The following is a 25,469-nucleotide window of genomic DNA, read 5'->3' on the forward strand; positions in this document are numbered from 1 at the left end:
TAGGATGCCTAAGGTGTCACCTATTTCGCCCACTGGCTCTGTTGTCAAGACACCTTGTGGTGTACCCAATGTGGCTGAGTTGTCCTCACCAAATGGTGAGGGATGGGTCGTAACAGTTAGCGCTGTTTGAGGCAGAGAGTGATGTGGAGGCTGCCTCACCCATTCACCCTGTGAGTGGACTGGCAGGTGTTCATTCATCAGGGTCCAGACAGGTCCAAGTGGAGAGAAGTTTTCTAGTTAATCAGGACCTCCAACGTCAAACGCATTATGGAGCTCCTTAGGGAAATGGCATCCAGACTGGAAATGAATCCTATGCGTACTGAATATGTCTGCCATGGAGCCTCATCTGAGATGTGGAAAATGTCCTGCCTGTGGCTACGAAACACACAGGGTACGGCTGTCTACAAGTTGTGGCTGATGTTGGTGCCAATGATACCCATCGTTTGGGTTCTGAGGCCACCTTCAGTTTATATTGAGAGGTAGCAGAAATGGCGAAGAGCCCTTGTGTCACACATGAGTGCATGCAGTGCACACAGTTTGTATCAGCATTCCCAGAATTGATTCAAGTCCTTTGGTTTGGCGTGAGTGGAGGGTCTCAACCAAAGGCTTCATAGATTCTCTGACTGCCCAAACTGCAGACTGCTGGAAATGCATTATGAGGTGGAGAATTGTAGAAATACTTGATGGGTCAGTGGTGCACTACACAAAGCAAGCGTTTTTTGGGCTAGGCAGTTGTTTGAGGTCCTCTGATGAATGCACGCTAGTCAGACTGCATACAAAGTAAAGACCATACTACCATCAACATGTTAACAGTAAATTCTTGATTTATTTGTAGTTCCTGAATGTAATGCCCTCCAAGAAAGCTGTTATGTTCAAAATACGTTTGGATCAAAGCTGGCTGAAACATTGAGCAGAAACCCTTGAAATATTTAGCAAGCCATGGAATGTACACTGAAGAGACAGATGACACACCCGTGGGATGGTAGCATCAGAAGAGTGGAGGGGAGATGAAGGGCAAGAATGAATATGGGTGAAATTTGTGCAATAAATGAAAGCGTATGCTATTGGTGGTAGCCCCCAAACAGTAGTGAAAGTAGGATTCTCAGACTCAATAATACTCTTATATTGCCAACATATATAACTACACTTAAAATACTTTTTGCCACAAATAAGTAGGCAGTTATGCAAACATTCATTTTCATTCCATATGTTTTGTGGATTAGCTATGACTGTTGGACACCATCACAAGAGAAGGTACTTGTATAGTTTACAATGTGGTCATGGCAGATACATCACACCTATCCATTTGTACCATTCAGTTCTAATGTATCTTACTGTTTTCACGTAATTTAAGGCATAAAGTAATGACTAACTGCATAGCAGAAGTACTAAGTCATTGAAAGGCACATCAACTTTGCTAGCTTTCCCACAGATACTGCTTCAGAACTATGGTCTCATTTTACAGGCTGACTACATTGTGGCAGCACTGTGGAGAAGCAGACTAAACAGTTTCTCATGACCAGTAATAATGGGATCCATTAACATTCTTGCAGATGAATTGATTTTTTTTTCAAGAGCCGTAGTACAGGATCACAAAATCATTCAAGAAGATTTTTGCACCAACAAGGTATGTCTGTAGTTTTGCACGTATTTCCTGTGACTTTTCTTACACGCTGGAATGACCTTTGCCTGTTTCTATACATGTGCAAACCACTGTTCCATAAATGAACAATTCGGATGGCAGAAAGGTGTCAGTTCAGCACCGTTTTTTGTGTAACTGAATCTGCTAACTACACTTTATGGTCATGTGACCTCTGGTGTGTTCATCATCTACTTTTGGAGTGCATTCCATATGGAATTATAAGGATTATAGCTCTGGAGTTTACTGCTAAATGCTTCTGCCTTATTCTAGTACTTGGTGGCTCAATGGGTAATAGTGACACTACAAATCCAAAGGTCCTTGATCATTGAACAGCAGGTACTTTGTAACTAGTTGGGTAAATCAGATGTGGAAAGAGGGTAACAGCATATGGTAGTCAGTAGGACTGTGTGTAGTAGAGAACTCCGGTGTTTAAAACCTCCAGGCTGATGACAGCTTTACCTCTAGTTTGTATTTATGTTTACCTTTCTGTCATGTATTCTCTTCATGACACAAGCAGATGACTGATCCTTGGCTCTGTCGCATACGCCAGTTAACAACTTATTAGCCTTACAATCGGACTTACCAAACTTATAAAGCTTGAGAATGCATTTCACATGGAATCTGCAGCTTGATTATCTTCTTTCTGGCTGCTGTGCATGTACGTTTGCTTTAAAACTGTGCAAGCCACCAAGCGGTGCATCGTGGATGGCATCTATTACCACAGCAACAACAATTACTACTACTAGGCACTTCTATGGTGTTCTATACGTAGTGTCCCTTACAAATGAACCACAGTTTTCCAAATACAAAAAAAGTTGATTATTCCCCATCCTACTACCATCCTTACGTGCTTGTTCCACTTTATATCACTTCGCAATGTTATGGTTGAAATGGCTCTGAGCACTATGGGACTTAACTTCCGAGGCCATCAGTACCCTAGAACTTAGAACTACTTAAACCTAACTAACCCAAGGACATCACACACATCCATGCTCAAGGCAGTATTCGAACCTGCAACTGTAGCAGTCGCACGGCTCTAGACTGTAGCGCCTAGAAATGCTCGGATATTCCGGCCGGCCCCTGCAATGTTATACCTAAACATTTTATTGACCAGGCTGTCAATCTGTAGAGTACTGATGTTGTATACAACATTATGGGATTGTTTTTCCTACTCATCTGCAGTTACTTGAATATTTCTGCATCTGCCATTCATCACACGACATAAAAAGTTTGTCATTTTGTATCCTCGTAGTCACTTAGTGATGATCCTTCCACACACACAATGCCATTAGCAAACAGGCACAGAATGCTGCTCATCGGATCATTTCATATATAGATATGGCACCATTCTCTGTGGCACTATTGATGATACTCTTGTCTCTGAAAAAACAGTTGCTGTTGAGATCAAAGTACTGGCCTCTGTTACTTGAGAGGTCTTTGCGCCGTTCATATATCGGGGAACCTATTCCATATGCTCATACCTCTATTTACAGTATGCAGTGGTGCACTGTTCAAATGCTTTCTGGAAATATAGGAATGTGGAATCTAGCCTGTTGCCCATCATCCATGGTTCACAGTATGTAATTTGATAGAAGACCAAGATGAGTATTGCACAAAATCAATGCTGATTTGTGGATAAAAACTTTTCTGTCTTAAAGAAATTAATTATATCTGAACTGAAGATATGTTCAGGAACTCTGGAGCAAATAATCATTATGATATTGTTCTGTAATTTTCCAGGTACATTCTTTTACCATTCTTATATACAGAAGCCACCTGAACTTTTTCCCAGCTGCCTGAGTCTTTGCACTAGGCGAGAGATTTGCAATAAATGCAAGCTAAGTATGAGGAAAATGCTGTAGAGTACTCTCTGGACAAATGATTTGTGATTCTGTTTGGACATGGCAACAATTATGTTTTCAACTCTTCCAGTTGCTTCTTTACTCCAGGGATCCTATTACTATGTTCCTAATACAGGAGTCTGTGTGACAGTGAAACAACAATATGTTGGTATGATCCTCCTGCACAAACTTGATAACTAAATACAGAGAGGGGTTAGTGACCACCTTCTGCTTTCCTCCAAAGCCACACCAGACTGGTCAATGACTGCCTGGATAGAAGTCTGACCAGAAATGTCTCATGTTCCCTGTAAAATCTGTTGCTCATGTATGATGGTGGTAGTTGTATGCTTCACGCATAGATCTTTTTACAGACAGAAGAATTTCCATTAGCACTTGCCTGTCACCACTGTGCATACTTTTTTGAACTGAGTGTACAACAGTCTGCTTCCTCAGTGTTTTCCCAATTCTGACATTAAACCACAGTGGGTCTTTCCTGTCTGTAATCCAGTTACTCACCACATACTTATTCAGCGTGTGATTTACAGTCCATTTAGTGTTTGTCCATCTTCCTCTATGTAGATCATATTGGAAGTAAATGACATTCTCATTGTTTAAATGGGATGTTAACAACTACTTACCCGCTCTTTCTAACAAATCTATTCACCTAGCCCTCTTAAAGGAGTCATTAACTTCATTTACCATCCAGAATGAGATTTTCACTCTGCAGCGGAGTGTGCGCTGATATAAATCTTCCTGGCAGATTAAAACTGTGTGCCGGACCGAGACTCGAACTCAGGACCTTTGCCTTTCGTGGGCAAGTGCTCTACCATCTGAACTACCCAAGCACCACTCACGCCCCGTCCTCACAACTTTACTTCTGCCAGTACTTCGTCTCCTACCTTCCAAGCTTTACAGAAGCTCTCCTGCGAACCTTGCAGAAGTAAAGCTGTGAGGATGGGGCATGAGTCGTGCTTGGGTAGCTCAGATTGTAGAGTACTTGCCCGTGAAAGGCAAAGGTCCTGAGTTCAAGTCTCAGTCTGGCACACAGTTTTAATCTGCCAGGAAGTTTCATTTACCACTGTCGCTGTGCTGGCATCATGATCACTAGCCCCTCTCTGTACTAATACCATCTGTAAGGACAAGCCCGTTTATAGTTGCAGTATTTCAACTATTTCAATTTTGTGTGGGCTGTTAAACTAGCAGCTTATGACAGCTTTCAGAAAACTGTTCTAAAGTACTTCACAAGACTGCCTGTCCATACCACTTGCAATGTATGCTCAGACATCTTAGTCTCTACTCAGTAGGTTAGGATCACCTACTTTTTCTGCACTACTTTGTGTAGATATTCCTTCAATGATTCTGTAACTGTCACAGCAGTATCACATGGTGAATAAAAACATCCAATGCTGGAGTTCACGTACACGGAACCATTAAGGGAAATACTCATTAAAACAGGAAATCATAGCTTGAGTCTTGGGACTTGGTACCAATTTTCATATAACTTCATCAATGCTATCTCATTTAATTTTTATTTGCACTTGTAATGTAAAGAAGCAATTCTACAAACTCACAAGCTAAACTACTTCACCTGCTCAAAGATAATGTTTAAATCCATATGGGTAAAGTGTAACAAAATATTCTATTTTACTGGTTTCCTCGTTTCCAACCTGGATCATACTGTAATACTGTAACCCTTGTTATCTTTACCCTAAAGTAAAAACAGGACTGGTAAAGTGAATACACACACAATTGATTACCATCTCATTATTTTCACCATAGCTCAACAAGATTACTTCCATGTAGTCATATAAATTCTAAAATTACCTCTTTATTCACACCCTCCTCCAACTCTTCTTTTACATTCATGCTGCATGGATAATCTTGGCCCTGTGGCAAAAATAACAAACTGTAATAAGTACTTTTAAGCAGTCACAGTCCTCCCATATTATATAAAATGTATCACACAGATAAACCCCAACCATCACACTACTTTATAACTAATTAGTAGTTATTGTTAAGTGTTCTCTTTTGAGTTCAAAATTCTGAGTGACGATTTCACTATGGTATACTTCAATGGGAGGCAGCAAAAAATTGTAAGACTGATTAATGACAACGCCTTTGAAAATTCATTATGATCTTTCATTTCAGCCTTCTCCCTATGCTATTGTTTTCAATCATATTTTCTAGCTTCATTATCTACATATGCATATAATGGTAGTGTAATCAAATAAAATAACACAGCTACTACCTCAAACAATGAAATCAATGTTGTTCATATCAAATGACACAATACAGTGTACATCAACTGTGTGGGGAAGCAGGAAATGGACTGTTAAGTGCCACATCACTCATACTACTTTTATGATCAGAATAATAAAATGTCTAGAACAGTTACATCACAACCTTGTTGCACTGAATGCTTATTTATGATTAAATTATTGAACGCACACACCCTACGTTGGCACACTACTTAATACTATTCTAACTTCATGAATTCCTTTTGGTGGGACAAGTACGTTTCTAACAGAACAAAAAGAGAGAGTAGGCTACAGGCTACACTAGTCCTATTCTGTGGATCTGAACTATGGGATTTTCTTGCTGATCTCAAAAGAAGACAAAGTTCTGGAAAGATTATTTATGGAACAGCACCAGCATATCAAGACTGAAAAACCCATAATGTCAAAGGAAGTGCTGGAATGAGAACAAATGAAACAGTGATAGCATAGGAAGAAAATCATTACTCTGATATTGGGATCTGTTGAGGAGGTTAGATAATTAGCAGCCAAAGAATAATTTTTTATTGGAAATCGTCTTACTGATAGAAACAAAGTAGACCACTTAACTTTCAGAAAGAGTATATCGACAAAATAATGAAGCAAAATGATGTACGCAAAGAAGATGCCTTGAAGAGAGATGCTGGGCAAAAGATAGAAAGACATCTTATTAATTGATTTTTGTATTAACTGCCTACAATAATACTAATATACTAGTACAAATAATGATCGTTATGATTTTATTATTATTACTATCTGAGGCATGGCGGGCTACCTCTTTGAATTCCCATCCTGCACCTGGTGATGTCACTTCTTTGGCTTGGAGCTCGGGGCGCCATGGGGCACGATAAGAGCCACGCAGAGTACATCGACAGTATTTGCCATTCAGCCACAATTGACAGAATGGAGTGACTAATAGCCCTTCAAAAGTTCTGTCAAGTTAATAATTGCAGGCACAGGTGTTAATGAAAGACAGTACATTGGTGTGGTCTTGGCTATCTGTATTTGCTATTTGTTCTTCTCTGTGGAAGTCACATTATGCAACAAGCTTTCTCATCTGAAAAACTGCGCGATTTCAGTTGTGTTACATGATTTAATACCTTGTGGCATTGCCTTGGAAGGGGTTAGGGCAGTGTCTAGCAACTAGACAAGCTTGTTATTGCTATTCAATTCCCCATGTTTAGCAGTGGATTCGATGATTTGGTAATCCTGAATACTGTTTTAAGCGTGACCATGTTTAGCCTTAGACCGAGTTTATGATGAGAATCATCTGACGAGTCCATTGATCTACCCAACTATCGTAGCCGTGCAGTTGTATTAAGTGAGAATGACAGTGGAATTTAGATGCTCCTTAGTCTGCTCCAGTTTTCTACTGTTGTGGCACACTTTGATTGTTTTGGACTTGGACTCAGGGCATGCTTATCATGCTATGGCTGTTAACATTGCCTCTGTATATCAGCCTCAGGGAATTCACCACTGCCAGCTACCGATAGGCTGCCTTCACTCAAGTTGCGTAAATCACTATTCGAAATTTGTACTAAAATTTTGTACATTTTGATTCTTGGGGGTTTGTTGGGTCGAGTGCCTTTGCTGTACATACTGTCGAGCACTGTTAGAATGGTCACATGCTGATCATCTCTATGTGAATCACACGTCACATTCAGAAGTCATCCAAACTTGTGAAAATATAGCCTGTTGGTAAGTAACAGGCACATTTGACGCTCAGAGACTGGAACAAGCAAAAGTGTGTAAAACCATCAAGTGTTACTGAGCTCTGAATGTTTTTCATGTTCGTTCACTGGCCATTTGTGAGGTGGAGAGTGAAAGAAATTTATTCCATCTCTGGGTGAGTTACTGCTTACCACATTTACTTGTTCAAGTGTTTGTTATTTTAAAGTTGTCATGAAGTGAGCTATTCTCACCTGTTACTTATTTACTGCTACAAGTAGGTTCTGACTACTAATTACTGGTTCTCCTTTTTAAAGGGTGTTCTTGAGCTGCTATGCATGCACATTCACATACTGAATCACTTAGGGATTTTCTACAGTATGCCGTAATAGAATTTTCACTGTGTCTGAAGCCATTTATATCGATCGGTGCACGCTCATTCTCTTTTTAATTATTTAACTGCTCACTGGTGCTAGATTTAGAAACTTGCTCTGTCTGTCTGCCTGAAGGTAGCTCTAGAAATCAGTGCACCTGTTTACTTTATTAAATTATCTAGATGCACTTGGAGGTGTATTTTAAGAATTTCCTTTTTCTAGTGGTCCCGAGGCAGCTATAAATTGCTCTGTCTTCCAGTATAGCTATTCAGTTTTAACCTCTGAGATGAGTTAGGCTTCTGTGTTGTCTTAAAGAGCCATCTGTTCCAGATAATTATTTGTTGAAGCATTTTCTCATTTGCGGTTTGTGAAGATGGAAATTTTGAATCTAAAATCTAAGAACTGGTGTCAGACACAGCTTTAGTCGTTAACTATTGCTTTATTTAAATTGTCACTAAACTAAGGTGTGTAATGTCTTAAATTTGAAAGTTCGGAGTGGTGTTTGTAATCCTGCTAAGGTATCTGACTTTAGTTATTATTCTTAAATAAAAACATTTTAATAAACAACGGAGACTCATGTGAACCCCAATCCATCTAGTCGTTCCACTTAATTTCCCCTTTTCCTGCTGGATGTTTGGTTGGTAACAGGCGATGGTTATTTTCCTGGAAGTAAAGGGGGAAGGTGTCATACTGTCATTCACCACGAGGTGTGTGTTTGCAGGTATCCACTGCGGAACATGGGGTCCCACAACTGTCCCAGTTTGTCCTCATTGAAAAATCAACAGTTTATCTACGAATTAAAAGTTTGTCAGCTTCTATGTAAGGGCGGTGTGCCCAACTTGTGGACGACCTCTTGGTGATTAGTACCAACTGCACCATGGAGGTATATGTTGCACTAGCTGCCTGAGCTCTGGCCATGACAATCTTGTGTCAGAATGTAGTGTGTTTAGAAAGTAGTCAGCCCCATCATAAGCAAATACATATAATTCAGGCACAATTGATCCATTGGGATAATCACTTGTGCGGTATTGCCCAATGTAATCTCTATTCTGAGCAGATTACATTAGCTCTGCAGTTACAGGGACAGCTACCTTTATTTAGACAAATTAGGAGCAATAGGTGGTGAACAAGATTCTCCCACCGACATATAACTGCTGGAAGTAGTAGGAATGCTACGGACACCTATAAGGACCTCAGGAGAATTCACTTGGGAAATTACCATACCAAATAATGTTACTGCTGCAAGCTATAATGGAACTTTCAATGTAGAATTTAAAGACAGGTAAAATCCATCATATGGATCATGCCCATCACTGACAATGTTGTTGTTCAGATGCTGTACCCCCTGTGTTAAGCCATGTTTTCAATCGAATTTTACATGAAAGTGCAACATCAAGGGAGTTGTAAAAATCAATTATCGGCCTGAAATTGTCACCTCATATTAAGAGGCTACTCAGGCATAAACATTTTTGGCTACTGCAGTTTCCTCATGAACCTTTTCCTAGGTTCATAGATGAATGCATATGGCCATTCCATACCTGGAATTGCAAGTCAGAGATACAAATACTCAATAATATATTACAGAAAATGTGGCCACAGGACTGTTCATGGATTACCTTCGCTAATAAATGCACATCTTTTACTGAATTAGAGGCTTTGGTGTCTGCTATTGAAGTCTGAGTTTTGCAGACCAGCAGTGATGGGGGTTTAAGTGCCATTACCAGGATGTGGATTGAGATTCCAAGTAATTTAAAGGGGGACCACCCATAAGGAAAAAGTGTAGGATGTGTTTCCAGTGTAACAAAGAGTGGCATTTTGTATGGCGATGTCTGGTGACATGGAAGGAGAATCAAACAGCCGACATCACACAGAATGGAAGAGGCACGGTAGTGTTCTACTGCCTAAGGGCTGGATCTGTGCCAAGTCCGAGGTACGGGAACCCCTGCCTTATTTTTGGGTACAACTTAACCAGGAAAGAATGTGCACCCTCCTCAACTCTGGTAGTTCAATTTCTCGTTTAGATTATCTGTGGCATTTGAAGTTCCGCCATACCTGTCAATTGCCTTGTTTGCATCCGTCCTCCCAATGTTGAGCTCTCACTGGGCACACGTTGCCTCTGGTTGGCAAAACTGAGTATTGGAAAATTTTCCTGGCCTGTGAAGTGGATAGTAAGTAAAAATCTTTCAGTGAACTTCATTTTGCAGTGTGTTTTTGTAAGTGGTAGTGGGTTTGTGCTAGTTTGTCAAGGCAGGGTTGTTTATTTTAAATTTAACCCAGCTGAAACATTCACATTGTGCTCCTGTCAGGTTGCCACAGGAATTCATAGTGTGTTACCGCAATGTTTGCCATTTCAGCTCAGTCACCTTCATCCAGTAGAGGTGATGCTGGTACAGGAAGTTTTTGATCGGTTACCACAGATGTTAACTAACAGATTGGACATCACCGATAAAATCCAGTACAAGATTTGCCTTACAAATGACATTCCAGAGAGGTTTTCTCCATCAGGGATGATATGTATATGTACTTTGATTAATAATGTGTTGTTCAATGTGGTCATCAGGCCCTCAACTTCAGCCTATGCTTCTACCATATTCTCAGTATCTATGGGCAGCAGTGGGGTGTTTCATCCTGTTGTGGGTTATTGTGCAGTTAATGAGAACGCAGTTTTGGAATCTGTGCCACTTCCCAATCTGCATAATTCTTTTACTTGGTTCAGTCAGGCTCAGTATTTTGCTGTCCTGGATCTCAATCTCGCATATTATCAGATCATGTTAACAGAGGATTTCAAGTATATTACTGCCTGCTGTAAAGATTGGAACCTCCACAATTTTAACAGGGTGGCCTTTGGTTTTCCAACGGGAGTTACCATTATGTGTTGCCTTCTAGATTGTGTTTTTGGTGATTTCACATTCAAGTGTGTCTCTAATTACCTAGATGGCATGGTTGTTTACAGTTCTACTCTGTCTGAAAACCTGTAACACCTTGAGGCAGTTCTGGTTTACCAGAGGGAGGTGGGACTTACTGTGAAGCCATCTAAAATGACACTGGCACATAGGTTTCATCCTTGGGACATCTTAGTTTCACTGATTGGATTGAAATTGACCAGGAGCATACTAGTGATTTGCGAAAATTTCCAATTCCTAGAAATAAGAAAGCTGTGGCACGGTTCATAGGCATGACTAATTTTTTCGAAAGTCTGTGCCGAATTTTATTAAATTAGTGGGGTGCCTTAACGATTTAAGAAATTTCACATGGGATGAAAGTCATCCAGAATCTTCTGAAGCCATTAAGGTGGTTCTTAGTAACCCATTAGTATTAGACATACCAAATTTTGAGGTCATGTTCTTCTTGCAGACAGACACCTAATTCTTCTGGAGTAGAAAGTGGTAGCTGTCCTCCTACAGCAACAGAATGGCAGGGGAGGTGTTGCATGTTGATGCCCTATAGCAATGCACCTTGAGAACTTTCACCTGCGGATATGAAATATTCTATGTATGAATGGGAAGCCTTGGCGGTTATGTTTGCCCTTAAGAAATTCAGATTTTATTTTGAACACCAGGAATTTTGTTTAGAGACTGACAATCAAGCTCTTAGTTAGGTTTTGGCTCATTATTTCCATAATACCCTCTTAGGCATTTATAAAACTGTTGTCAAGATCAGACGACACATCACCTGGTCCTCCCTGTATAAGCAAGCCTGGAGGTTGGTGGGGTCAAGATCACTCAACATGTCACCTGGTCCTCACTGAATAAGGCTGTCCAGAGGTTGGTGGAGGAGTGTGAGAGCCGTAAGGGAGCTGAGCCCAACTTGAATTCCCTCAAGTGGCTTTTAGAGCCTACCCGTTAGGAATGCTTGATGGATTAACTTTGTATGGATTATATAGGTCCACTTCATCAAGTGCGTGTGTGTGTATTAGGCACCTACTAGTTATCATGGATTACTTTTCTCGTTTTTTTGACACATTCCGAGCAGAGAAATGACATTCCTGGCAGCTGGCCAGCATTTGTTATGAATTTTTTCTGTTTCCAGGCCACCGAGCATGCTTGATAGCTTCTGTTTCCCAGCTATTTGTGAGGTTCTGCTTTGACAATGGAATTAAAGATGTGACCACAAATCCTTTTACCAGCATACTCTGCTGACCAGGTGAACTGCAAGTTGAAGGCTGTGCTATCTTTCACAACAAGGCTCAGACAACGTGGCTCAATTTTATCTTTAACACTGCATAACCCAAGTCCCTGGAGGCTGCTCCAGTATCCCTTATGTTAGCACATCCAGTCAATTTTCCTCTTGTCAACCTGTAGTCAATCAATGATTTGCTTCAAGAACAAGTCACCCTAGCAGTAACACAGCACAACTGGAGCCAGGCTAGACATAATACCAAAATTGCCTGTCACAGGTTATCCATCTGTTAGTCAGGGGCTAAACGGTTCATTGGAAAGGCTGGGGACACAGTGTTAGTCCGAAACCCTAATATTGCTGAAAAGGGGGAGTTAGGGTTCGATAGCAAGCTAGCTCCTCAGTTGTTGGGACCCTGTTAGATTGTCAGGGTGGTGAGTTCGGCAAACCTCCTGGTTCTGAATTTATGGACGAGTAAAGCCTCACACATGCACATTACTCATATCAAGGAGAGGCATATGTAAAGGGATCCTTAATGGTGGGGACGGGGGATTTTGGTTTGGTGGAGGAGGCTGAACCACGGTGGGCTCCCTCTTCGAATTCGAGCCCCATGTGCCTGGCAGATGTCACTTCTCACAGCTCAGAGCTCGTGGCACCAGTGGGCATTGTGGAGCAACAATGGGTGTAGAGGAACAGCAGTGGATCTCACGGGCAGTCGGTATCTTGAAGCTGGACTGGAGGGTGAGTCATGCAGGGCTCGTGGGCAGCATGTACTGTTTAGCCTAACTTTATGTGGCAGTATCATTATACCATCACAATCATTACAATAATACAACCTTCTTTCAATAATGGTAACTGCCATAGGCTGATCAGCCCAAGATTATCATCACTCATCTAAAAGCTGGTATGTACACCTCTGGCACAGACAACAGTAGGGAGACATAGTGGCACAGAAACAATGAGGCCTTCATAGATCACTGGAGGAAGTTGGAACCATATTTATACAATCAGGCCACTTCATTCCCATAAATTCTGGAAGGGGGGATGATTTCTGACGTTATGTTAAATCACATCCCAGATCTGTTCAACCAGGTTCAGGGCTGGCGAGTTGGGTGGCCAACACATCAATTGGAACTCACCACTGTGTTCCTGAAACCACTCGATCACACTCATGGCCTTGTGAAATGGTGCATTGTTTTCATGAAAAATGCCACACTCAATGCAAATACTTTCAGAAAAGACTTCCTGACACTTAAACGTTTACTCAATGGGAAACATGATCGTCACGAAGGAGTGGACCTAACATGAACCATGGACCGTGGCACTGGTAGCGAGGCTTGCGTGCCTCAGCAATACAGATAGTCGTTCCGTAGGTGCAACCCCAACGGAGGGGTATCTGTTGTGGGGCCAGACAAACATGTGGTCCCTTAAGAGGGGCAGCAGTCTTTTCAGTAGTTGCAGGGGCGACAGTCAGGATGAATGACTGATCTGGTCTTGTAACATTAACCAAAACAGCCTTGCTGTGCTGGTACTGTAAACGGATGAAAGCAAGGGGAAACTATAGCCATAATTTTTCACGAGGGGATGCAACTTTACTGTCCATTAAATGATGATGGTGTCCTCTTGGGTACAATATTCTGGAAGTCAAATAGTCCCCCATTCAGATCTCCAGGATGACATCGTTATCAGGAGACAGAAAACTTTTGTTCTACAAATTGGAACATGGAATGTCAGACCCTTTAATCAGGCAGGTAGGTTAGAAAATTTAAAAAGGGAAATGGATAGCGTAAAGATAAATATGGTGGGAATTGGTTAAGTTTGATGGCATGAGGAATAAGACTTCTGGTCAGATGAATACAGGATTATAAATACAAAATCAAATAGGGGTAATGGAGGAGTAGGTTTAAAAATGAATAAAACACAGGAGTGCGGGTAAGCTACTATGAACAGCATAGTGAATGCAGTATTGTAGCCAAGATAGACACAAAGCCCACACTTACCACAGTAGTACAAGTTCGTATGCCAACTACGTCCCCAGATGATGAAGAGATTAAAGAAATGTATGGTGAGATAAAAGAAATTATTCAGATAACGAAGGGAGATGAAAATTTAATAGACATAGGGGATTTGAATTAAATAGTAGGAAAAGGAAGAGAAGGAAAAGGAGGAGGTGAATATGGAATGTGGGTAAGGAATGAAAGAGGAAGCCGTCTGGTAGAATTTTGCACAGAGCACAACTTCATCATACACTATGTGCTGAAAAGCTTCGGGCCACACCCAAAAACTTACTTTTCCATATTTGGTGCTTTGTGCTGCCACCTACTCCATATCAGAGACCTCAGTAATCATTATACATCGTGAGAGAGCAAAATGGGGCGCTCCGCGGAGCTCATTGACTTTGAATGTGGTCAGGTGATAGGGTGTCATTGGTGTCACATGTCTGTATGCGAGCTTTCCACACTCCTGAACATTCCTACGTCCACTGTTTCTGATGAGACAGTGAAGTGGAAGCACGAAGGGACACATGCAGCATAAAAGCATACTGGCCAATCTTGTCTGCTGACTGAAAGATACCGCCGACATTTGGAGAAGGTTGTAATGTGTAATAAGCAGATATCTATCCAGACCTGAAAGAACTGCAAAAAGGTAGGAATTGTATGAGATGGGATCTGGATAAAGTGAAAGGATCAGAGATTGTAGAGTGTTTCAGAAAGCACTAGGGAACCATTGTCAAGGACATGGGTAAGAGATACAGCAGAAGAGGAAGGGTAGCTTTGAGAGATTACTAGTGAAAGTAGCAGAGGATCCAGTAGGTAAAAAGATGAGGCTAGTAGAAATCCTTGGGTAACAGAGGAGATACTGAATTTAATAGATGAATGGTGAAAATATAAAAATGCAGTAAATGAAGCAGGCTGAAAGGAATACAAACGTCTCAAAAATGAGATCGACAGGAAGTGCAAAATGGCTCAGCAGGGATGGTAACAGGACAAATTGAAGGATGTAGAGGCATATATGACTAGGGGTAAGACAAACACTGCCTACTGGAATACTGAAGAGACCTATAGAGGGTCTATACAAGGGCGATGCACTTGCGGGCAATATTTTGAAAATGGAAGAGAATGTAGATGAGGATGAAATGGGAGATACGATACTGTGTGAAGAATTTGACAGTGCTGAAAGACATAAGTTGAAACAAGGCCCTGGGAGGAGACAACATCCATTAAAACTACTGATAGCCTTGGGACAGCCAGCCTTGAAAAAACTCTGCCATCTGGTCAGAAAAACGTATGAGACAGGCAAAATACCCCCAGACTTCAAGAAGAATATAATAATTGCAATCCCAAAGAAAGCAAATGTTGCCAGGCGTGAAAATTACCGATCTATCAGTTTAATAAGTCATGGCTGTAGAATACTAATATGAATGCTTTACAGTCGAATGGAGAAACTGGTAGGTGCTGACCTCAGGGAAGATTAGTTTCGATTCCGTAGAAACGTTGGAACACGTGAGGCAATACCGACCCTATGATTTATCTTAGATGATAGATGAAGGAAAGGCAAACCTACATTTCTAGTATTTGTAAACTTAAAGAAGCTTTCGACAATGTTGACTGGCATACTCTCTTTCAATTCTGAAGGTGGCAGTCATCAAATGCAGGGAGTGAAAGGCTATTTACAATTTGTACAGAAACCAGATGGCAGTTATAAAAGGGGAGGAGTGAAAGGGAAGCAGTGGTTGGGAAGGGAGTGAGACAGGGTTTTAGCCTATCCCTGGTGTCGCTCAGTCTGCATATTGAGCAAGCAATAAAGGGAACAAATGAAAAGTTTTGAGTAGGAATTAAAATCCAGGGAGGAGAAATAAAAACTTTGAGGTTAGCCAATGACATTGTAATTCTGTCAGAGACAGTAAAGGGCCTGGAAGATCAGTTGAACAGAATGGACAGCACATTCAAAGAGGGATATAAGACGAACATCAACAAAAGCAAAACAAGAATAATGGAATGTAGTCGAATTAAACTGGGTGATGATGACAGAATTACATTATGAAATAAGACAATTAAGGTAATAGATAAGTTTTGCTATTTGGGGAGCAAAATAACTGACGAAGGTTGAAGTAGAGAGAATATAAAATGTAGTCTGGCAATGCCAAGGACAGCATTTCTGAAGAAGAGAAATTTGTTCACATTGAGCATACATTTAAGTGTCAGGAAGTCTTTTCAGAAAGTATTTGCATTGAGTGTATCCATGTATGGAAGTGAAACATGGACGATAAATAGTTTAGACTAGAAGAGAACAGAAGCTTTCGAAATGTGGTGCAACAGAAGAATGCTGAGGATTAGATGGGTAGATTATGTGACTAATGAGGAGATACTGAATAGAATTGGGGAGAAGAGGAATTTGTGGCACAACTTAACTATAGGGTGGCGTACAAAATGTGTTACCATTTGTTTCTTTTACAATTTACACCACACATTAGATACTCTGCTGGGATCTCTACAGCAGTACCAGCAGAGCTTGGAAAAACAAATGAGTTACGAAATGACATGTAATTCATGATACTGCCACTAGGAGACTAGTAACCAGCAATGGCTGACAACGGAAGACTGACGACATAGCAATGATCGGCAATTGTGTTACTTTTTCATGAAACGAAAAGCCTTGTTGTGACTCAGAGGCATTTTCGACAACAGTTTAACACACGATGGGTCCCTTGGACGAAGACCATACACGGGTTGTACGATAAATTTGTACAGGAAGGAACAGTATTGGAATCGAAGCGACCTCGGCCTAAGCCTGTTTGTTCGCCAGAGAATATTTAAGCAGTACGAGTTGCTCTACAGAGAAGTCCCGGGAAATTGTGCAGAAAGGCAGCAGTGCAACTGGGAATACCCAGTCGCTCCATTCAATGCATTCTTAAAAGTGGCCTCCACATGTACCCATACAAGATGACTTGTGCACAGAAGCTCACTGAAGAACACAAGCAGCAGAGACTACTGTTTGCTCAGTGGGTGGAGGATAGGGAAGAAACTCTCAACAACGTTTGGTTTTCAGATGAGGCGCATTTTCATTTAGATGGTGTGGTTAACAAACAAAATGTACACTTTTGGGCCACTGAAAACCCACAAGTGCTTCATGTATGACATTATGCTCCGAGGATTACAGCGTGGGCAGCAATTTCCAGTCACGGACTTACTGGACCCTTTTTCTTTGAAGAAACTGAACAGCGAACGTTATTTGAGCATGCTTCGCAATAGATTCATTCCACAGCTTCTTGCTACTGCCTTGCCCTTCAACACACAGTGATTCATGCAAGATGGAGCAAGGCCACATACTGCAAACACTGTGTTGGAGTTTTTACACAAGCATTTCAACATGCGGATCATTTCACTCAGGTTTCCAGGTTGCTTCAATGATGGACAAAATTGGCCCCCCAATAGTCCAGACCTCAATCCATGTGACTCTTTTCTTTGGGGGTACCTAAAGGAAAAAAATTTCCTGAAATGTCCACGTGATTTAATGGAGCTCAGAAGACTTATTCTTTAAACTTTCACTGAAATTAGGGAAGACATGTGCTGTAGGGTACTCATTAACTTCAGCATTCCTTTGAAGAAAGTTGGGAAACAAAATGGTGGGCATATTGAGCATGTACTGAGTTAGAACAAATCTCCATGGACGGCTCTTCATTATAGCATATGTTCATTTCGGATTGTACTGACAATAAAGTTTATATTCAAAAACAAAATGGTAACACATTTCGTGCGCCACCCTATAGAAGAAGGGACTGGTTGGTAGGACAGGTTCTGAGCCATCAAGGGATCATCGATTTAGTATTGGAGGGAAGGGTGGAGGGTGAAAATCAGAGGGAGACCAAGACATGAATACACTAAACAGATTCAGGAGGATGTGGGTTGCAGTAGTTACTCGGGGATGAAGAAGCTTGCACAGGATAGAGTGGCATGGAGAGCTGCATCAATCCAGTCTTGCCACTGAAGAGCACAACAACAATAGAAGGGGTGGATGTGCTTTGCAACCAGTTTACAATACTTCTTTTGTGACACAGTGCCTCACACAAGCTCCACTGGACCCATGGGTGCCCACGTGGTTGTTTCCCAGAGTGTAATGGAGGCCCCTACAGTACAGGAGTCAAGAGGCTCTTCCCCTTGTGGGTGACGGAAATGCACCCTCCCAAAGGTACGAGGAAGGTATCAGGATTCATCAGACCACGCAGTGGTCGGCCACTGTGCCAACATCCAGCGCCAGTAGTTACATACCTATTTGAGTTGTTGTCGATGTCATGGCGTGGGTCATCAGCGGCACAGACTCATCATTAGGAGTGTTTGGATCATTGTGCATTCAGACACAATTGTACTCTGCCCAGCATTAATGTCTGATGTTAGTTACACCACAGTTTGTTGCCTGTCTTGTTTTACCAGTCTGCCTAGCCTATGATGTCTACCATCTGTGATGAGGAGTACTTGCCCAACCCCATAACGTCTGGCAATGGTCTCACCTTTGTTTTGCCATGTGTTGAAGACAACTGCCGTAGTACTAGTTCAACACCCGGCAAGCTGTTCAGCTTCCAAAACGTTCATACCAAGCCTTCAGGCCATCAAAATCTGCTCTTGGTCAAACTCAGATTGTGCGCATTTCCTATTTTACAACAAGACAAGATGCTCACTGATACTGCATGCAACGTGTGTGTGTGTCTGACTAGAAGACAAGGTGAGATGCTATTGCCTGGATGAGTTTATACTGACAGTAGATCAGTGATCATAATGTTTTGGCTGCTGTGTATATGGATTTAGTATTATGACTTCCAAGTGGATGCTGGGCAATGCCAAGGGAACCATTCTGCAACATTTGAGGCAACTGTAAAATGCATCAATTTATTACAAGGGTGTGCCAGAAAATAATGCCTCCAAAATTTTGATTCTGTTCTTAATATCAGTTGTCATGCATATGACACTGTTGATGTTACTACTTTGCTGACACAGTATGCAGCACCCTCCTGATGAACAGTTCTGAACTGCAGGGTGTGTGTGTGTTTTATTTAACTGTGTCAGCATGTGAGAAAACCCTCAGACAACAGAGCACCAATTCAAATAGTTCATCCACATGTGGAGCACCCCCTCCTTCAGCATGACAATGCCAGTCCATACACAACTTTTTTTTGCACCTGCAACAGTCTGACACCTTTGATTCATTATTATTGATCATCCTCCATACTGACCCGGTTTGACCCAATTAATTTTCAACTGTTTGCAAAACTTAAAGGACACCTTCAGGGACTCAACTTTGATAGTGATGAATTAGTGTAAGCATGGGTGAGGCTGTGGGTCTGCCAACGAAGTCAAGCATTCTACAGTGACGACACCAACAACCTGGTGTCTCACTGGGAGAAAGGTGTTCAGTGCCACGGTGACTATGTTTGAAATAAATATACAAGCACGAAGAATAAATATGTTAAATATTAAGTTTGTTTTAATTAAAATGCTTCAATAATTTCCGAATAGAAATTTTGTGTCATTACTTTCCAGCATGTGCTCCTTCCCAAAATATACACCAATTAAAAATTAACATTTAATTAATTTGGCAAAGAAGGTGGCTTTCAACTGATACAATGTTACGGTCATAGGGAAGTTCAGTTCATCAACTAACACAGCACACAGACTATGAGAAGACTTCTTGTAGGTAAAAAGTTACGTTATGGGCACCATTTGGATGTTTTGGTTAACATTACGCTGTGCTACTGATCAATTTGTTACCATATCCTTTACTTGGCTTTCACATTTCTAGACTTTGTCAGCTCACAGCCACACTGCCACTTTTGAACATAGGCTAAGCCTTGAGATGCACTACGAATCAGACTCCCACTACAACCAATGTTACAAGGGGGGAGTGGGTCTAGAACCACTTTTTAACCTTGTAGTCTTTGAATAGTTCTCCAGTTTAGGTCCAAAGTCAATGGATCTTCAAACTGCTTTTCATTTACATGATGTGTCTTGTGCATACATATCATCATGAATGCCAAACCATCATTACATCAGGGTTCAAAGCCAAAGCATGAACTGTGTTGAGTCTAACCACTCTTTTACTGTATTTAATAAAATTTAGTATATTTATTTTCCTATCATTTCCTCACAGTGATTGTTTAGGATTACTGTTGTGATAATGCTTGTCAAATGAATTGCAAGCTGTTCACATAGTTTGTATAATCTATAATGAAGTACTCACATATATTCAAATGCAAATGCTGCATTAATGCTATCCCAGTACTTCTGCAGTTGCACTCAAGATGGATGTTGAAACAGATTTTTTTCAGCACAGATAGTTCACAAGAAGTTTGTGTGATTGTGTCAGTGCGCTCAATTCTCATTTGCAGGATAAAAATACTAGTGGCACCAAGTGAATTTGTTTGCTGCTGATAGGTGAATACCCTACAACCGGTTGCACTACATCAGATTTCAAGTGACATGTATATGTAAGATTATTTATACCAGTAACTGTAACATTGTGACAGTTTCACAAACAATATAAGTAACAATGTGCAGCAAATGCAGAAAGTGGTTATGAACAAACCTATCAATATTTAATGTGTAGCCCCATGGCTTCATCAAAACTTTGCTGCCAACATACAAATTCATTCTGCTGTGTAACAATTTATGCTTCCATGTGATATTTGTCTGAAATTTAACTTTACTGCTGAGAGTTCTACTTACATATGGTTCACATATTCAAAGTAAACAAAATTTACTTCTCAGATTAGTGACCATGCAAGTGTCACTTCAAAATTATTTATAAATAATTTATTTTACATTATCAGTAAATAAATTACAATTCTCATTCCATACCACGATACACTGCATTAACTGCAGCCATACCATTTATAAGTTTAATGGCACTGCTAAGGTTCACTACAGTCATAATTATTCTTAAGTTGCACATTAATGTTGTCATTCAAAAGAAGTGTATCAGAGCATAATATACCCACTTTATGGCAACCAGTTTATCAGTATAATTGGGTTGTGCATTAAAAAAGTTTTGCATGTTTACTAAACATTAAATTGAAACTCTTGCTCAATTCTATGTGAGGTTTAATACAAGGCTTATTTCAAGGCACTGTGCAAAATGTCATATTTAAGACAGTAAGTTCATCAGTTTAGTAAACCGAATTATTCATGTTTCCAGCTGTATGACATCAATTGTATGTATTCACGCATCACACTGCACACAGAAATTAATGAAACCATGTTAAGAAATACAAGTAAGCCACTTACTATGAAGTGTAACTCAGTTTGTACTTCATCAGTTTCATCTTTTTTTATCCACTTAGTTTGCTCCTGGTCCATCGCTTCAGTTCTACAGTCTGAAAAGAAAAAGCAATCAGATAAGAAAAGTTTTTGGCCCACTCAGTTTCTGTTTTTACCATGAGGTATAGCTCAAAGGCAGTATTGTCACTCATATATTGCGTACAGTAAATGGGTGATTACACAGGAAACAGATGCAAAGTGGCTGAGGAAAAGTGTGTTCATTGATATAAACTCATTCACATTTTGCAGGTCATGAAGAGTGAGAACAATCATAAAATAACACGCAATGGAAACTGTGCATTTAAATTTGCTACTGCTTCTTTGTAACACTGGCTCATGGATACCATCCTGTTGTGACAATTATGGAAGATGTGTTATTTTGTGTGCATACATTAACTTCAGCATTACAAACAATCACAGCAGTCAATAGATTGCAGCGATATTACTTAATAACATCAAATATTTCATTCTATACTTGGTTCATTGTGTTAATTTCAGTGTGATAGGGACATGAAGAAAATCCGGATATACGGATTGTTTATCAGTGAATATGCATTTTCAACATAGGCATTACCTTGAAACTTACTTCATCTGTATTCATTCACGGATGTATGCTCAATTTACAGGAAGCGTCATCATTTTAGAATCTTTACCTGCTATTAAAGGAAACCAATACCTGCACTGTAGACTGCACATTGCAATGCGGAAGTTCTCATTCTTGATTACCATCAACATTAAACATTGGTTAGCATTTTCTAACAAAACTGATTTACTGAAACGACTTCATACTAACTGTAAATATGATGAATGATCTATTGAGTTCTGATGACATGTAATGCTTTACGTTAGGCAGATTATAGTTAATCTGTACCTTGTATCTTGCCAGTTTGTAAATGATGTTGCAGTACTCTTATACAGAACTCCATTAAAACCCACACACTACAACAAACTGGTATTTACATATGATTACACGAATACTAACGACACGAATAATCAAAGCACAGTGAAAACTAACAAAATGCAACAGAATTGCAGCATTTCCTTTCATGCGAACATACTCAAACCATGAAATGATGTAGTAACTGTGAGCACTTTAAAAAATGCTTACGTTAGCCCTAAGATTTGGAGCCGCTTTATGTCTACATCACATCACAGAAAATTATCATCACAATCATTATTACTGCTAAGTAAGTAAAAATAACCATACTAACATGGACAACCTTTGAATTTCACTGTCCGCCTTTTCTCGTTAGCCACGAAGTATATGAGGAGACTCAGCCGTGTCTTTTACGAAGATACACGTAACGATTTTACCGGTCAGGCCAAAAACAAGCTCAAACAACTCAGGTATTTAGTTGTTATGAACATAACCTGAAAAATTACAACATTCACACACCATCACAAAGCACACTAGGTGATGTGATCACAATTAAATACAGAATAAAATCTCATCCTTATGTACCCATTAAAAATTAAAACATAAAAAAAGGCAGCAGCCTCAAACAGCAGAGTCATTACAAGATATTCGCGAACTAGTACACTCATCAAACTCAACTGTCACTGTGATACAAATTAAGTACCATGTTAATTTACTTCCGAAACACATTTCTTCACTTATTCTTGTTTGCAGTTTATAAACGCTTATAAATTACCTGGAGAATATCACACACAAATTTCCACAACACCACGAGGCTGCTGCTGACTACACAGTACACAGTACACATTGCCTTGGCTAAAGTCTGTTCTTATCTCAAATGAGGCTGTAGTTCTCTTAAGAAGACCCGTGTTGTCTTCTGTATTTCAAATTCTTTAAGAATTTTGAAATAAAGCAGTCTTGCTTTATAGTCATAAGCCTTCTAAAATGTTACAGATGTATTCCAATAGTATTTTGCTCCTTTAGTCCTCTATCAATTTGGCCTTCACAGGACCATCCTGTCCTAAGCCATCTCTGATATATCTTGTATTTTAGAATTCTGCTGTTGTCTCCTTGAACTTTTCATGGAATTTCATTGAATCTTATGTGAACATGGTTATCAGTTATTCTAGGCCAGGAATCTTACTTTTATTATTCAGTGGTAATGGTCAATTTCAACAGATATCTATGTCTGACTCTGGAATTCATCATCTTTTCGGAATTGTGCTTTGTTACTGGCACACAAGCTGTCTGATATTCTCAAATCATATTATTGTTGTCTTCATATCTTTTTAGTGGTGTATGCTAAATGTCTTTTTCTTTGCAGTTTTCCTTTTTTCTTACATCTAGTCAGGCAGACCTTCATAAATGAAAACATTTTCTACCAGGACTGATATGGAATGTACTTATTCAAAATTAATTTGGCAGTTTTACAATTCTCAAGTGGTACCTCAGTGTGATGTCTGAATCCTTTATAATTCCTTTTGAGGTAATACTTGTGAGGTAATACTTTCGTGTTAACCATGTTTACAAATTCCATTTTCTTTACAAGATGGGAGTCTTTGTAATCTGTATGCCTAGAAATTGGTAGTACTTCATGTACTAATTTCTATAAAAGTCATGTCATACTCCACATCTTAATATCCACTCCCCAAGAACTAGGCATGACATTTAATAACACTGACGTAGTTCATAGTAAGCTGTCACTTGTGTGTAAGCTCCAGTTGTGAATAAATTCATTTAATAGCAGTTTGGGCAGATAATGTTCTCATCTCCATTCTGTGCCAGTCTGAGGATAAAAGTTAAATAAAATCTGTATGTTCTCCTCTGGAACTTCATCAGATGCTTCTCAACATTGTTCTGAGGACTGTTTTACCTTCTGCATTGTTATCCTGATCTATTGGTGCATGTGCATTAATTATTCTGTACCTCTCACCTAAATATTGAATTATTGCAGGGAGAGAGACTTCTGGAGGTAATGAAAAATTTGGATTTCGGATTGTTTGGGGGAAGAGGCAAAACAGCAAGGTCATTGGTCTAATTGGATTAGGAAGGATGGGGAAGGAAGTCGGCCATGCCCTTACAAAGGAACCATCCTGGCATTTGCCTGGAGTGATTTAGGGAAATCATGGAAAACCTAAATCCGGATGGTCGGGTGTGGGATTGAACCGTTGTCCTCCCAAAAAATTTGGTACCGTTTGCAACATAATTGCCATTTATGAATGCAGAGCCTAGTTCTGTAGTAGTTTCGTGAATTTCTTCCCCGTGTTCTCTGTGAAGAATCTACAGTTCTCTGATTGTGGTATTTCTTCATCTGTGAATGTGATATTTTGTAATACCAATTTTAACTTGTCCATTTACAATGTGTGAATCTATTTTGAGTTTGCCAATATTTATTATTGTTTGTATATTTAATGGTCCAAGCCTGTATGTAGTTCTGGGTGTGAACTTAAGGTTGGGTTTAGGAGTCACTCCTCACCTCTGCAAGTTGGTCTGGGCTGCCCAGAGCACAAAGGTCCAAATGTGTCACTTACGATAATGGATTCATCTGTCAGTGCATGGCAGTTTTCATAACAGAAAAAAAGTGAAAGAAAACTTTACACACAGTGTAAGTGCATAACAGATTAAAGATGTTATTGGTCACTTTCCTTTGTGAAGTGTCTAGTAGGAAGTATGGCTACAACCAAATTACTGGCTTGTGTAGTTATTTACAGTACTGAAGACAGTGAGAAAATGGAGAATGAATTCTTACTAACATTCTGTTTCATTAACTGCAACAGTTTATCATGTCCTCTTAAATGATATTTTCAAGCCTAACTTACAGCATTTTGTGGACCAATCACATGTTGGTGGGCGTTAATAGAATTCTATGTATTTACTGTCTCATCAGTTGTAAATCACTGGCCATTTCTTCAAATATTTCAGGTGGGAACCTCAACAAGATGTGCATCTGATAGTGCACGGTAAGTTTTCATAATTCACTGCAGAACTTTTTCAGAAATATAAATTTTTGTTTATTAATTCTAAGAGTACTTCAGTTATAAAATGCACTACTGTAATGATTCATTAATACTATTCTTTGCAACAACCGTTATGTGACTATTCCTAGATAAATGGAGCAAATGTCTGATATCCACACAGGAAAATAAAAGTTCGGGTGGCATATCAGCATGTGTATTGTGTTTAATGCAGAATGTCACATGAAATCACTTAAATTCAACAGATTCATCTTGATGGGCACAAGCTAATATCATACCGCAGTAGAACAAGTTAGAAGAAAGGGTGAATGGCTATATATCCAAAAATTGGAGCTGATTCCCAGCCTTTCAGATTA

General features: G+C 39.9%; 1 protein-coding gene across 6 annotated transcripts in view; it reads right to left on the reverse strand.

The window, feature by feature from the left end:
* Positions 1-25,469, reverse strand: part of LOC126213566 (zinc finger protein 99-like) — a 599,001-nt gene that overhangs the window by 512,839 nt on the left and 60,693 nt on the right. For 4 of the 6 annotated variants that reach the window (XM_049941413.1, XM_049941407.1, XM_049941406.1 and 1 more), the window contains 2 exons: positions 21,190-21,278; positions 5,308-5,370 (listed from right to left, as the gene is read on the reverse strand). In XM_049941413.1, coding sequence (XP_049797370.1) covers positions 5,308-5,370; positions 21,190-21,278 — 152 coding nt within the window. Of the gene's footprint in view, positions 1-5,307; positions 5,371-21,189; positions 21,279-22,802; positions 22,938-25,469 lie in introns of those variants that run through there. The other 2 variants (XM_049941405.1, XM_049941409.1) reach the window with 2 other exon arrangements.

This window comes from Schistocerca nitens, chromosome 11 (genome assembly GCF_023898315.1).
Source record: "Schistocerca nitens isolate TAMUIC-IGC-003100 chromosome 11, iqSchNite1.1, whole genome shotgun sequence".
Classification (NCBI taxonomy): Eukaryota; Metazoa; Arthropoda; class Insecta; order Orthoptera; family Acrididae; genus Schistocerca; species Schistocerca nitens.